Raw genomic sequence first — 15,684 nt, forward strand, 5'->3', positions numbered from 1 at the left:
CTAAAGTCTTTGACACATTCTGCTATTGGCAGACACTTGCATGAACACTGTGTGTCTTTGTTGTAAATGGCACATTTCCTTTGCAATTTAAGTTATTTTCATTTTTTCTCTCATTTACATTTTATTGTTGAAGTATTATTCTGCAGTAGCGGGATACAGTAACATTCTTTGTTAGAGTATCGTTTCTTACCAGCCAAAATTACAAAAATTTAACATAAAACTAAAACAATGAAAAATTCCAAGAATTCTAAAAAAATCCTGGGTTTTTTCCGGTTTTCTTCTTAGTGAAAAAGTTCCCAGTTTTTCGCAGATCTCCCGGTTGTCCTGGGCCATATACACCCTGTAATAGAACCCAGTACATTGCCCACAATGGTGAGTGTTCATCTGAGACAAGGGTACCATCAGGAGTGCCTCAGGGAAGTGTGATAGGACTGCTATTATTTTCTATACACATAAATGATCTGGCGTACAGGGTGGGCATCGATCTGTGGTTGTTTTCTTATGATGCTGTGGTGTACAGTAAAGTGTTGACGTTGAATGACTGTAACTGTATATAAGATGACTTAGACAAATTGTCTAGTTGAAACAGCAGCTACCTCTAAATGCAGAAAAACGTAAGTTAAAGCAGATGAGTAGGAAAACCAAACCTATAATGTTTCGATACAGCATCAAAAGTGTCTAGCTTGACACAGTCATATCCTTTAAATATCTGGGCACAATGTTGCCAAGTGATATGAAATGCAATGAGCACATGAAAGATTGTGGTAGGCAAGGCACAGTCAAGTTAGGTTTACTGGGAGAATTTTGGGAAAGTGTGGTTCATCTGTAAAGGACACTGCATACAGGACACCAGTGTGACCTATTCTTGAGTATGGCTTGAATGCTTGGAATCTGTACCACGTCAGATTAAAGGAAGACATTGAAGCAATTCAGGGGCTAAATTTATTACCAGCAAATTCAAACAACACGCAAGTGTTACAGACATACATCTGGAACTCAAATGGGAATCCCTAGAGGGAAGACAATATTCTTTCCCAGGAACACTATTCAGAAAATTTAGAGAACTGGCATTTAGAGTTGACTACAGAACAATTCTACTGCTGCCAACAAACATATCAGGTAAGGGCCATGAAGATAAGACACAAGAAATTAGGGCTCACACAGAGACATATAGACAGTTGTTTTTCCCTTGCTACATTTGCAAGTGGAACAGGACAGAAAATGACTAGTGTGGTACAGGATACACCCCGACAAGTGCCATATGGTGGATTGAGGAGTATGTATGTAGATGTAGACAAATATCAAGCTCTGGGAACACAGTTTCAATAGCTTTGGAACAGCCAGTGGCCGTAGTTCCATCTCACAAAGCATTGTGGGCACTGACATCACCCAAATTGAGGAAGTGTGGGTGGAGTTGAGAAATTAATGCAGACAACTGTGTTCTGAGACACCTCACCATCAGGAGGGAAATACCCATAACAGACAGTAAAATTCAGAGACACCTTCACACAAACAGCCACAGCCTTAAATTTGTATCAAGTGAGACACATTTGCCATAGATAGAGTCCAGAATGTACATACAAATTCAATAGCTGCTGATGGAAGAGGTTTGCATCACTGGGAACCAAGTTTCCTGGAGGTCAATGCAGAAAGCAGAGGAATCACAGAAGTGAACATGTCACAGCTTAGCCTGGTGGTGGATAAAACCACTATAGTTCTACTGGGGGATCACACTATTTGTATCCTCTGAGAATGTGAAGGGACCAAGGAGGCAGGTCATGCTCCAGGCTCGCCTGCAACCACAGTTGTGGGGATATGGCATCAACACACATCAGTTCTGAAGCAAGTTGTACATGGGAATTCAGTGCCACAGGAGTCACCCCGAACTCTGCCCCGGAGCCCAGTGGCATAGGAACTATCAGAACCTCCTTCATCTTGGATGTCTCCATTTCGTACCTTTTCTCCTTGGATGATTTCGACATCCATGAGGAACTGTTTGCCACGGTTTCAGGAACAGAACAGGAAAACGAAGCCCTATGACCAGCAACCCGTGGCTCCTTCAGCCACTGGCTGGTACCCAATTCCATAGCAGCAGAATCTTGGGAGTGTCCTGAGGGACCCCTCCCTGATGAGAGATGCCAGAGAAGGGTGTTTCTTCTCCGGCTGGGGGTCGGGGATTGAAGTCTCCAGTACATGGGGAGTCAACAATCCCAAAGTGGGTGTGGGGGAAACAATACGAGGGAAGCTCCCAACCTCCGGGAAACTAAGTCTATGTAAAGGTTTTTTTTTTAAAAATTACTGCTACCACTCACTAACTTTGTCAACTATTGTAATACTCATTTACTTAGCGACATGTTTCAAGGGAATTCCTCCTCTTCAGGCTAAATGACATTACAAAAACAATTTTACAATAAGGTTATACTGATGTTACATAGTCTTTTCATAAATGCTGTGGTTATCTTTGTTCTGTATGACCTTATTGTAAAATAGTTTTTGTAATGCCATGTAGCCTGAAGATAAGGTATTCCCTCGAATCATGTTGCTAAGTAAATAAGTAATAAAATAGTTCACAAAGTTTGTGACTGGTAGCGGTAAATTAAAAAAACCTTTACATATTTCATGAGACAGTCACGGTTGAAAAATAGTCAAAATGGCTTCAAACTGAGTCTAGTCGAGCAGCCTTGAGGGCTCAGCATAGAAGGAGCAAAGGGAAAGGCTACCGTTGCTAGAGAGGATGATGTCATCATAGCTGTAGCAAACATCATTGTCGTATGTACAGGATGCTAACAACTGTATTTCTTCTTGGCTTCCTGGTACACAAGTCGCTCAAGAGTCTTGTATGTTTGTATTTTCTTTTCTCTTTGGAATATGGTGCAGTTTGCTGAAGAGGAGGAACGGTGTTCTGCATGGCTGACACAGACAGGGAGAGGGATAACAGGAGCGTTTGAGTGCAACTGACATCTACAATGTCTACAGATAGGGCCGGCATTGCAACACAAAGACGTGCTCAAATCTCAGGCATTTGAAGTACCACATGGAAAGGGGAAAATATGATTTCACAGTGCATCCCAACATCATCACCTTGACATTTTTAGGCAACGAGTCATCTTCAAAGGTGGCGATGAAGGCCCCAGTGTCAACCATACTGTCCTTTGACCATCTCTGGACAAAATGGGGAAAATGCGCACCCCATCATTCCAAATTGGCATGTAACTTGTAACCAGTCTGTAAAAGGAGGTCACAGTGGGAAACCATACCCTATGCCACATTGAGACTGTTATGGAGAGTGATAGTTATAAGACTGTCACATATCTTATCAAAGGCCTGCAACGCTGAAAACTAAGTATTGCTGGGATTATTTCTCCCCATTTCTTAGCTCTACGTTCATCCCACAATGCATACAGGGAAGGAAACATTGTGGAATCATATCTCTCCACATTGTATTAATCCGTTCCTTTCAAAGAGACTGCTGGGGCCATGTGGTCATCAACAGAATAAAGTTCAAGCCAATTCATTTCCAAGTCATCTACCTTGGTACCACCGATTATTCACACGGGCACCAACCTGTCACAGCAATGGCTATCTGGAGCATTGTCCGGATTCCCCATGCCCCAGCAACAACAGACACATACTTCTTGGCATACACAGGGAGTTCCCAGCACAGGCACCAATAGTCCGATACTTCCGTGGTCTGGGGGGCTACCACCATGCAACCCCCCCCCCCCCCTCCCCCCAACAAGATGTCTACCGTCTTGGGTTTTGGGTGTACCATTTTTGCCAGAAAGGCAGCTGGCAAAGATAGAAAAGCACAAAGCTGGAAATGTAAACTTCATTGGGCGAACTTTCCTGCATGATCCACACTACTGCAAAATTTGGAAGAGGAATGGTTGATCAAACTCAACAACGAGAACCACATGGTGAAGAATGAAAAGCTGCAGAACATGCCAGAAGTTGTATAATGTGCCAGAAGAGAGAGAGAGAGAGAGAGAGAGAGAGAGAAAGAGAGAGCAATACTGTCATCCCTCGACAACACTGACGTGTGCGTGTGTGTGTGGGGGGGGTTTCTTTCTTAAGGAGCCTGAAAGCTAAGCAATTATCCATTTCTTCGAAATACCTCTTGTATTATGTGGGGACCAGTCTATCCACGTTTACATATTATCATTCAGATAATTTCATTTCTTTATAACGTTTGTTATTTTAATAACCCATGCAGGTTACCAACAGATTAACGAAGTAGTTCTACTACTTGTCCACTGATTATTGCAGAAAAATTAAATTTTAACACCTCATTTTGTCAAGTTCATCACAGAGAGGGTATTAACTCAAGTGGACAGGGATGAGGCAATTTAGCCATAGCCACATTAAAGAAACAAACTCCAGTAGTTTTCCCAAATGATTTAGGAAAACTACAGCATCTAAATCAAGCCAGATGGTGTTTCAAACCTTGCTAACCCTGAGCTCATGACTAATACCTTAACAACTACACTGTCTCGTTTCACAGTCACAGCAACTGTGAAATACTAAGAGGACTTTTGCATGTGGAAATGTTCTCTTCTGCACAATTAAGATGGAATGTATAATAGGCTAATGCAGGTAGATGAATACAGCAGTTTAAATCCAAATAAATTCCCATGGTGAAAATGATCTAAGAATCTCATCATAATGTGATGAGACATAGTTATTAAAATTACAAAATATTGCACAAAATAATGCTACTGATTTCTAATCATCCAGTTGCTTTTTAAAAGGTACTGGCCTTCATTGTTACTTACACGGTTAACATTTTCAATAGCACCATAGAGACCCAGGGTGCCACCAAAATTATGCAGCATGCACCAAATAAATGGCTGACCAAAATATGAATCCAGTTCTTCGTAATGTGGACTGAGTTCAGACTGTAAGTCCAGTATAATCATACGACCCTAAAACGGAAGGTACAAAGAATTATATTACACACCAATCATTCAATACAGAACTATAACGTAAGATAATGCTGTTTGTCAAATTATTAGTACAGGAAGAAAGCTTCAGTGAAGATTAATGAATGTGTGTGATAAACAATAAACAAGTATTAGTGGGTGAACAGCAGTTACTAAGTATAGCTGGGAAAATAAATCCTTTTTCAAAAGCAGCAACTTACATATTATTGTATAAAATTCTCATTTATATACAGGAAATAGTTCCCGAACAAAAAGAGAGTATGTTACTGTTTTGATTGCAGAAGAGTTTGGTATTCGTTCAAATATCAGAAAAAGCGTGTAATATAAACTAGGTTTCAGGTATAAACTACAAGAAAGACATCAACAAAACAATGTTCATTGCCCCTGAACTTGCTTAATATATTCTTATGCATGACAACTACATAAATGCTATTATATCTAAGACATGAATGAATAAGGGGAAAAAAAGTTTGCATGTGTGATAAAGAACAAAATACTGACGTATTTCTTGATTTCCATTTTGTCCTGTGCTGCTGTCTCAATCCACTTTTCTGACAGCTTTGTGACTTAATCTTAGAACTGTCTTGCCCATATAAAAACTTTCTTCTGTTTTCCAAGGTAAATGAACCTGTGACCTTCAAAGCTACTGTTTGTATCATCTTCTGTTTGTGACTGTGTCTTCTTGAAGATTTGTCTTCTTGACATGACAGTCACTTCCTCATGTGTGCTTCTACAACTCTAAGCTTTCCACTAATATATAGGATCCTCTGTTTGGCAAGAAACGTCTCAATGGTTCACACTCTCAGACATTAACAATAACTCACTGATATTTGAGGCACAACAGAAATCACTGTTTTGATGTTCAATGATGATGTAAAACTCAGCTTGCTCAGTTCATTCATAATATCCAGAAGGCTGTAAATAGTAGGTACCAGGTTGATTCTGTGTTTATTGCCATCTGGCAAGTGTTCAGTACACATTCATACAGTCACAAGGTAAACAAAATACTTGCTTATAGAATACCGAGACATATGTGAATTGAAGACTTCCTCTCAAATAGAGCTCATCACATCATTCTTAAAGTACAGACATCATCAGAAATGAAAATACACACATCAAATAAAGTTTTCCATCACCTCGGTTCCGAGAGCTCCGGAACCTGTACAGAAAATTGGAAAAAGAGCTCAACATAAACATCATTTCCGCCCGTTTTATTGCTCATGAAAACCACACATTGCATCTTGCACCACCATACAGCGAGACCTTCAGAGGTGGTGGTCCAGAATGCCACCCCTCTAAGACCCAGTAGCACGTCCTCTTACACTGATGCATGCCTGTATTCCTCATGGCATACTATCCACAAGTTCATCAATGCACTGTTGATCCAGACTGCCCACCCCTCAACGGCGATTCAGCGTAGATCCGTCAGAGCGGCTGATGGGTTATGTCATTCATAAACAGCCCTTTTCAATCTAGCCCAGGCATGTTCAACAGAGTTCATGTCTGGAGAGCTTGCTGGCCACTTTAGTAGAGACAAGTCGTTACCCTACAGGAAGTCATTCATAAGATATGCACAACGGGGGCACGAATTGTCATCCATGAAGACGAATGCCTTGCCAATATGCTTCCAATATGGCTGCACTAACGGTTGAAGGATGGCATTCACATATTGTACAGCCATTATGGTGCCTTCCATGACCACCAGCGGTATACGTCAGCCCCACATAATGCCACCCCAAAACAGCAGGTAATCTCCACCTTGGTGCACTCGCTGGACAGTGTGTCTAAGGTGTTCAGCCTGACCATGTTGCCTGCAAACACGTCTCCAACGATTGTCTGGTTGAAGGCATATTCGACACTCATCGGCGAAGAGCACTTTGTAGTGATTCGAGAATTTCTGTGTAAATTCTGGAACCACTCAGCCTTCTACCATCTCAAACACATGATATTCTGGATATGAGGGAGGGTGGTAGAATTCTACCTTCTGCACATCACATGTTTGAGTGTGTAGATTTAAAATAAGTCGCAGGAAGAGAGTAGAAACAGCGGACGAACGGCACCGACAAGTACCTCTTGGGCAATCCATAAATGGTTTAGTGAATATGTAAGAAGAACCATGGAGTTATATGCAGCTCTGTGCTTATTGTGTCATTGACTACTGTTATTAAAACAAGAACAGTTGAAAAAGAACTCTTAAAAACTCTCGACATAACCTTGCCATAGGCAAGAATTATTTTCTGATTCATGTTAAGAGAAGTTATGGTATCTAAGCCAACTTTCTTTTAATTGTAACCCAATTTGTTTCTGACATTCTGCTGTACAAAAAACTTACAGGAAGTTACATATTTATGTGGAAAGTGTGAGTTTTATTGTGTATGGAGGTCAAATACATCGTTAATTGACGAAAAGTAAAGTTTGTATGTCTACTTATTTCATTAAGTAGAAAGAGCCTAAAAATTCCTGTACCTAGCGTTAGTCGACAGAGAAGTAGTCAAGAGGGTTTCCAGTAGCCGGCTAGCCAGTAAAGAAGAGTGGATGCAAGTTCCAAGTTTAAGTCACCTCATAAAGAAGTGGAAGGTGGTTTTGGGGAATAATCCGATATAACCCAGATTCACATTCACACTTTAAGTCGTTGGAACGTTAGAACATGATGCCAATCCTGAGCGGTCGATTCGGCATATTGTTGGGCCCATCTGTACCACGCTGCATGGTGTCATGGTTGCAAAGATGGACCTCGTCATGGACATTGGGAGTGAAATTGCGCATCATGCAGCCTATTGCACACAGTTTGAGTCATAACACGACATCCTGTGGCTGCACGAAAAGCATTACTCAACACGGTGGCATTGCTGTCAGGGTTCCTCCAAGCCATAATCCGTAGGTAGCAGTCATCCACTGCAGTAGTAGCCATTGGGCATGCCATCGACAGTTCCTGTCTCTCTATGTCTCCTCCACATTTGAACATCATCGATTTGGTTCACTCCGAGATGCCTGGACACTTCCCTTGCTGAGAGCCCTTTCTGGCACAAAGTAACAATGTGTACGCGATCAAACTGCAGTATTGACAGTCTACACAGGGTTGAACTTCAGACAACACGAGCTGATTACCTCCTTCCTGGTGGAATGACTGGTACTGATCGGCTGTCGGACCCCCTGTGTCTAATAAGCGCTGCTCATACATGGTTGTTTACATCTTTGGGCAATTTAGTGACATCTTTGAACAGTCAAAGGGACTGTCGGTGATACAATATCCACAGTCAACATATATCTTCAGGAGTTCTTGGAACTGGGGTAATGCAAACTTTTTTTTGATGTATGTAGTATCGGATGCAACTCAAGAATGATAGGACCATTACTGTTCACAATATACTGGATGTGTCTCATTTGTCATCAGATGCATTTTGTCTAGTGTTTTGGCACATATTTTCAATTTTGATTTTGCAATGTGTAGATGGAGTCAGTCTAAACAAATACTTCTCACCATGTGTTTCAACAGAAAATGTCAATCTGTTTCTTACTTCAAACAAAATGTTTGTCAAGATATGCCCATTCAATAGAATGGTTTCAAATTGGAATAGTGTGATACTTGGTTTAAGTGGTACATGTTAACAGAGCAGGCAAACTGAAAAGACAAAAATAACCACTACTCTAACAGGGACTGTGCAGCATTGTTGCACAGTGTCAAAGGGATACAACCAAATGTCATACCCTGTGACAGACAATCTGCTGAAATGGGCCACAGCAATGTTAAGGAAAAACGATTAGTATTTATTGTCCCATTGACTACAAGATCACTACAGGAGATAGGTTAGATTACATTAGATTCAGTTTTCGTTCCATAGACCCAAAAAATAAGATGATTCTCATGGGTGTGGAACATGTCAGAAACTATAACATAGAAAACATAAAACATTTGAATATAATACTTACTACCCTCATCATTTGGCAGGAGATAGTCAAAATAGGTGAATACAATACAGTAAAATGCAACAGCTAATATTTAGAGAATTAATACACTGTCAGAACGAAACATTATCATGCACTATTAATAAATTTATCAAACACAAAATACCTAATCTTGACTGTTGTGACAAAGTACTGTCAAAACTGAAATCTAACAGACATTTTTACTTAAGCTGGCCTAACAGTCTCTGTTACGATATTCACTTATAGAGTAGAAGGAGTTGCCTATCAAAAAGTCTTCCAAACTCTGTTTAAACCATGCATTGTCTGAAACCAAGTTGCTGGCAATTTATTGAAAATATGTGTTCCTGAATATTGGACTCCCTTCTGCACCAAGGTAAGTGATTTTAGGTCTTCATGTAGTTTGTTCTTATTCCTAGTATTGATATTACGTTTTGAGCTATTGGTTGGAAATAAAGATATATTACCTGCAAGGAATAAATATACTGAGAAGCAATGGTTAGAATACAACGTTCCTTGAATAGGTTTCTACATGATGTTCTTGAATTTACACCACAAACAATTCTTATCACATGCTTTTGCATGCTAAAAACTTTTGCTCAGTTTGATGAGTTACCCCAGAATATGATTCTGTATGACGTAACAGAATGAAATTAAGCAAAGCATGCAAGCTTTTTTGTATTTATATCTCCTACATCTGACAACATTCTCAGTCCAAATACAGATTTGTTTAGGCGCTTAAGCAGTTCTGTGGTATGCCCTTCCCATCTAAATTTATTATCGAGTTGTAGTCCCAGAAATTTAACAATATCAACCTCTTCGATCTGCATGTGTTCACATGTTATACACATGCTGGAAGGAAACCTCTTACAGGTTCTGAACTGCTTATAGTAGGTCTTTTCAAAGTTTAATGAGAGTGAATTAGCTTTAAACCATTTATTAATGCCAGTGAAAATTTGATTAGCAGTTATTTCTAAATTTGTACTTGGCTTGCTACTTACTGCAATGTTTGTATCATCTGCAAACAAGGCCATTAATGTACACAAGAAAAAGCAATGGACCCCAGATGGAACCTTGAGGAACACCACATGTAATTAATTCCCAGTCAGATGAAGACTGACTGGTTACTGCACAGGTATTTCGCAATTATACCCTTTGTTTCCTGTTAGATAAGACTCAAACCATTTCGCAGCACTACTGGTGACACCATAATATTCTAATTTACTTAAGAGATTGGTGTGGTTCACACTGTCAAAGGCTTTTGACAGGTCACAGAAATTGCCAGTAGCCTCTAATTTATTATCTAATAAGTTAAGTACACTCTCACTGTAAGCATAAATAGTTTTCTCTATATCAGAACCCTTAAGAAATCCAAACTCTGACTTGCACAATATATTATTTGCAGTCAGATGCCTAAGGAGCCACTTGAACACAACGTTTTCAAATATTTTCGAGAAAGCCGGCAAAAGTGAAATTGGTCAATAAATTGATGGTATGTATCTCTTTATCCCCCTTCTACAAGAGGCTTAACTTCAGCATATTTTAGCCAGTCTGAAAATGTTCTGCTGATAAGAGATTGATTACACAAATAACTTAAGATAGAACTGAACTCGCATGAGCACTCTTTGATTAACTTTGTTGATACGTTATCATACCCACTAGAACACTTAGATTTTAAGGATTTTATAATGGATGCTACTTCATTTTCATTTTACTGAAGTTATTTTTAAAGACTGGCTCAGATATTCCATTGCACTGTTCACCAAACCTGATAACCCCAAGCTGTCAGTAACAGAGACAATAATTGAGACAGGGCAAAGGGGGGGGGGGGGGGGGGGGCACAGAGGAAAGTTAGCCATGTCCTTTTCAAAGGAAGCATCCCAGCATTATCCGTAACAGATTTGTAGACTGCACAGAAAACCTAATGTGGATGGCTGAATGGTGTCTAGAACCACCATCCTCTCAAATGCTATTCTAGTGTCTTACTATTGTGCATAAGCAGCAGTCAGCACCAAGTCGTACTCTGAGCTCACTTATTTGTTTCATAGTTTAATTCTTAATTTCTTTGTGTGTTTTTGGGTATTTGCATAGTTTAATTCATAAATTTCGGGTGTATTACAGCATTTGAGAGTTGAAGCATCATGTTTTAGTACCTGAATAGTGTAAATTCGCGTAGTTGTCCGTCATCTGTTTTTGTTTTGAATGGCCAGTGTCGGCTCGTCACAGCCAGTGAGCTCCCTGCCGCCATTGGATAAGCAGCAGCCAGCACCAAGTCGTACTCTGTGCTCACTTATTTGTTTCATAGATTAATTCTTACTTTCTTTGCGTGTTTTGGGTACTTGCATAGTTTAATTCATAAATTTCGGGCTTATTATAGTATTTGAGAGTTGCAGCATCATGTTTTAGTACCTGAATAGGGTAAATTTGCATATACATCAGTCATCTGTTTGTTTTGAACGGCTTTTGACATAGAAGAGAGGAAAAAAATTGTTATTGATGGATAGAGACTGTGCCAGTTGTGTACGGATTCAGGGGGAATTGGCCACCGTTCGTAAACAGCTGGAAGCTGTGTTGGCTGTGGTCGACAGGCTCAAGGCTGTTGCCCTGGGCCACAGTGACATTGGGACACGCGAGGTGATTGCTTTGGTGCCTCTGGAACCTGTAGCATCGCCTGGGATCTCTGATGCCACCGCACCCTCGGATTCGGACATCCCTGCCGGTCGACATTTGCCTGACGGTGATTGGTGAACTGTGGCGGGGTCGTGAATCCCAGGGCGGAAGGCAAAAGTCGGTGCTGGCTGCAAGGCTGTACCCTTATGCCTCCGTAACAGGTTTGAGGTGTTGCCCACTGCTGAAAGTACTTCTGAGCCAGCAAGGGCGGCCTCGCCTGTTGCAGCAGTGGCCGGTCTTCCTGAGAGGTCTGGACAAGTGCAGAGGGTGGGATTACTTGCAATAGGGAGCTCCAATGTTAGACAGGTGATGGAGCCCCTTAGTGATATGGCAGCTAAGGACGGGAAGAAAGCCAATGAGCATTCCGTGTACATACCGGGGGGAGTCATCCAAGATGTGGAAAGGTTCCTACCAGATGCCATGAAGGGTACAGGGTGCAGCCACCATCTGCAGCATCGTCGACAGGACCAAATGCAGACCTTTGGTACAAAGCCGAGTGGAGAGTCTGAATCAGAGGCTCAGACAGTTCTGTGACAGTGTAGGCTGCAGATTCCTCAATTTGCGCCATAGGGTGGTGGGGTTTCGGGTTCCGCTAAATAGGTCAGGTGTCCAGTACACACAGGAGGTGGCTACATGGGTAGCAGGGGCTGTGTGGTGTGTACTGGGTGGTTTTTTGGGTTAGACAGTCTTGGGAAAGATCAAAGGAGGCTCCAGTCTCCAAGGGAACAGGGCAAAGAAACGACAAGAATCGACCAAGCAACAGTCGGTATAGTAGTTGTAAATTGTTGTAGCTGTGTTGGAAAAGTACCAGAGCTTCAAGCACTGATAGAAAGCACTGAAGCTGAAATCGTTATATGAACAGAAAGATGGCTAAAGCCGGAGATAAATTCTGCCGAAACTTTTACAGAAACCATGTTCAGAAAGAATACATTAAATAAAGTAGGTGGTGGTGTGTTTGTGTCTGTTGGTAGTAGTTTATCTTGTAGTGAAGTTGAAATAGATAGTTCCTGCAAATTACTATGAGTAAGGTTATACTCAACAGCCGACCCAAAATAATAATTGGCTCCTCCTACCGACCCCCCGACTCAGATAATATAATAGATGAATGCTTCAAAGAAAACTTGAATCTCATTACAAATAAGTACCCCACTCATACAATTATAATTGGTGGAGACTTAAATCTACCCTCGATTTGTTAGCGAAAATACATGTTCACAGCCGCTGGTAGACAGAAAACATCTTCCGAAATTGTACTAAATGCTTTCTCTGAGAATTACTTTGAACAATTAGTTCATAAGCCCACAGTAATTGTAAATGGTTATGAAAACACACTTTACCTCTTAGCCAGAAATAATCCTGATCTAATAGAGAGCATCATGATAGATACAGGGATTAGTGAACACAAGGACATTGTAGCGAGGCTCAAAGCCACTAAAAATAAACACAAAATATATCTATTTAAAACAGCAGATAAAAATTCGCTTGATGCCGTCCTAAGAGAGAGTCTCCATTCCTTCCAAGCTAATTACGTAAGTGTAGACCAGTGTTCTGACATGTTTTGTCTACCAGGGTGGATCAGTCCTGTCTCTTATTAACTTATGCGATATGAATTGACCTCAACAACAACAGACCAGATATGGCTCAAATTCAAAGATGCAGTATCGACAGCAATAGACAAATTCATACCGCAAAAGTTAATAAGAGACAGGACTGATCCACCATGGTATACAAAACATGTCAGAACACTGTTGCAGAAGCAACAAAAAAAAGCATGCCAAATTCGGAAGAATGCAAAATCCCCAAGACTGGCTAAGTTTCATGGAAGCTCGAAATTTAGTACGGACGTCAATGCGAGATGCTTTTAATAGTTTCTACAATGAAATATTGTCTCAAAATATGGTAGAAAACCCAAAGACATTCTGGTCGTATGTAAAGTACACCACTGGCAAAAACAGTCGATACCGTCACTGCGCGGTAGTGATGGAAATGTTACCAATGATGGTACCACTAAAGCGGAGTTACTAAATACAGTTTTCCGTAATTCCTTCATGAAAGAAGATGAAGTAAATATTTCAGAATTCGAAACCAGAACAGCTGTTAGCAAGAGTGACATAAAAGAAGATATCTTTGGTGATGCAAAACAACTCAAATCATTTAAGTAAGGCAAGTCTTCCGGTCCAGATGGTACACCAATCAGGTTCCTCTCAGAGTATGCAGACACAGCAGTACCTTTCTTAGCAATCATATACAACCACTCACTTGACGTAAGAAGACTGGAAAGTAGCACAGGTCACACCAATATTCAAGAAGGGAAATAGGAGTAACCGATTGAATTACAGACCCATATCACTGACCTCAATTTGCAGTAGGATTTTGGAGCATATACTGTACTCGAACATTATGAATCACGTCGAAGAAAATTACTTATTGACACATAACCAACACAAATTCAGAAAATATCGTTTTTGTGCAACACAGCTAGCTCTTTATTCCCATGAAGTAATGAATGATATCGAGAAGGGATCTCAGAGCGATTTCATATTCCTGGATTTCGAGAAGGCTTTTGATACTGTTCCTCACAAGCGACAATTAATCAAATTGTGTGCATATGGAGTATCGTCTCAATTGTGTGACTGGATTCGTGATTTCCTCTCAGAGAGGTCACAGTTCATAGTGATAGACGGTAAATCATCGAGTAGAACAGAAGCGATATCCAGCGTTCCACAAGGTAGTGTCATGGGCCCTCTGCTGTTTCTGGTTTATATAAATGGTCTAGGTGAGAATCGGAGTAGCCCCCTTAGATTGTTTGCATAAGATGCTGTAATTTACTGTCTAGTAAAATCATCAGACAGTCAATTCCAATTACAAAATGATCTAGTGAGAATTTCTGTATGGTGTGAAAAGCGGCCATTAGCACCACATAAAGAAAAGTGCAAGATCATCCACATGGGTACTAAAAGAAATCAGATAAACTTTGGGTATACGATAAATTGCACAAATCTAAGGGCTGTCAATTCAACTAAATACCTAGGAATTACAATTACAAGCAACTTAAATTGGAAAGACCACATAAATCATATTGTGAGGAAGGCGACACAAAGATTGCGCTTTGTTGGCAGAAACACTTAGAAGATACGACAAACCTACTAAAGAGACAGCCTACATTACACTTGTCCATCCCCTGCTGGAATATTGCTGCGTGGTAAGGGATGCTTACCAGGTAGGATTGACAGAGGACATCGAAAAAGCGCAAAGACGGGCAGCTCGTTTCACGTTATCGCGCAATAGGGGTGAGAGTGTCACTGATATGATACATGAGTTGGGGTGGCAGTCACTGAGCTCGAACGGGAAGATTTAGGTGTTTCTTCTTCCCACGCGACCTTCGGGAGTGAATGGTAGAAAAGTATTATGAAAATCGTTCGATGAACCCTCTGCCAGACACTTAAGTGTGAATTGCACAGTAACCGTATAGATGTAGATTGTGTCACCTTTCTTGGGGTTTTCAACATGATGTCACTGAAAATCTCAGTGAGCAATTTTAGCTATGTATAAATAATTTGATGATTATATTTTGGAGTAAAATATTTAAAAAGAGAGGTGCTATAAAAATTATTTTCTGTCTTCACCTACCTCCAGAACTTTAAACTGCAGACACTTTCTTAGACCTACAAAATCAGTCCTTTAAAATATTGTCTAAGTTACTTTCCAACAACTGGAAGTCACATTCAAGCTGACAAGAGCACATTTAAAACTCTTTCACAAAGTACCTATATCCACAAGGAAGTCACATTCAAGCTGACAAGAGCACATTTAAAACTCTTTCACAAAGTACCTATATCCACAATTCACAGGCCTATTCATGTTGAATATTCTGTGTAACTCAACAGTTAATAAATAAAATAGAAAGAAACTTCCACATGGGAAAAATATATTAAAAACAAAGATTCCAAGACTTACCAAGCGGGAAAGCGCCAGCAGACAGGCACATGAACAAAACACACAAACACACACACAGAATTACGAGCTTTCGCAACTGGCAGTTGCTTCGTCAGGAAAGAGGGAAGGAGAGGGAAAAATGAAAGGATGTGGGTTTTAAGGGAGAGGGTAAGGAGTCATTCCAATCCCGGGAGCGGAAAGACTTCCCTTAGGG

The 15,684-nt window shown here is 40.6% G+C and overlaps 1 protein-coding gene across 8 annotated transcripts in view; it reads right to left on the reverse strand.

The window, feature by feature from the left end:
- The window catches only part of LOC126272523 (alpha-N-acetylglucosaminidase), a 382,435-nt gene that overhangs the window by 260,628 nt on the left and 106,123 nt on the right, over positions 1 to 15,684 (reverse strand). For all 8 annotated transcript variants that reach the window (XM_049975433.1, XM_049975432.1, XM_049975431.1 and 5 more), the window contains exon 10: positions 4,773 to 4,922. In XM_049975433.1, the coding sequence (XP_049831390.1) occupies positions 4,773 to 4,922 (150 nt within the window). The remainder of the gene's footprint in view (positions 1 to 4,772; positions 4,923 to 15,684) is intronic.

This window comes from Schistocerca gregaria, chromosome 5 (genome assembly GCF_023897955.1).
Source record: "Schistocerca gregaria isolate iqSchGreg1 chromosome 5, iqSchGreg1.2, whole genome shotgun sequence".
In the NCBI taxonomy this organism is placed as follows: domain Eukaryota; kingdom Metazoa; phylum Arthropoda; class Insecta; order Orthoptera; family Acrididae; genus Schistocerca; species Schistocerca gregaria.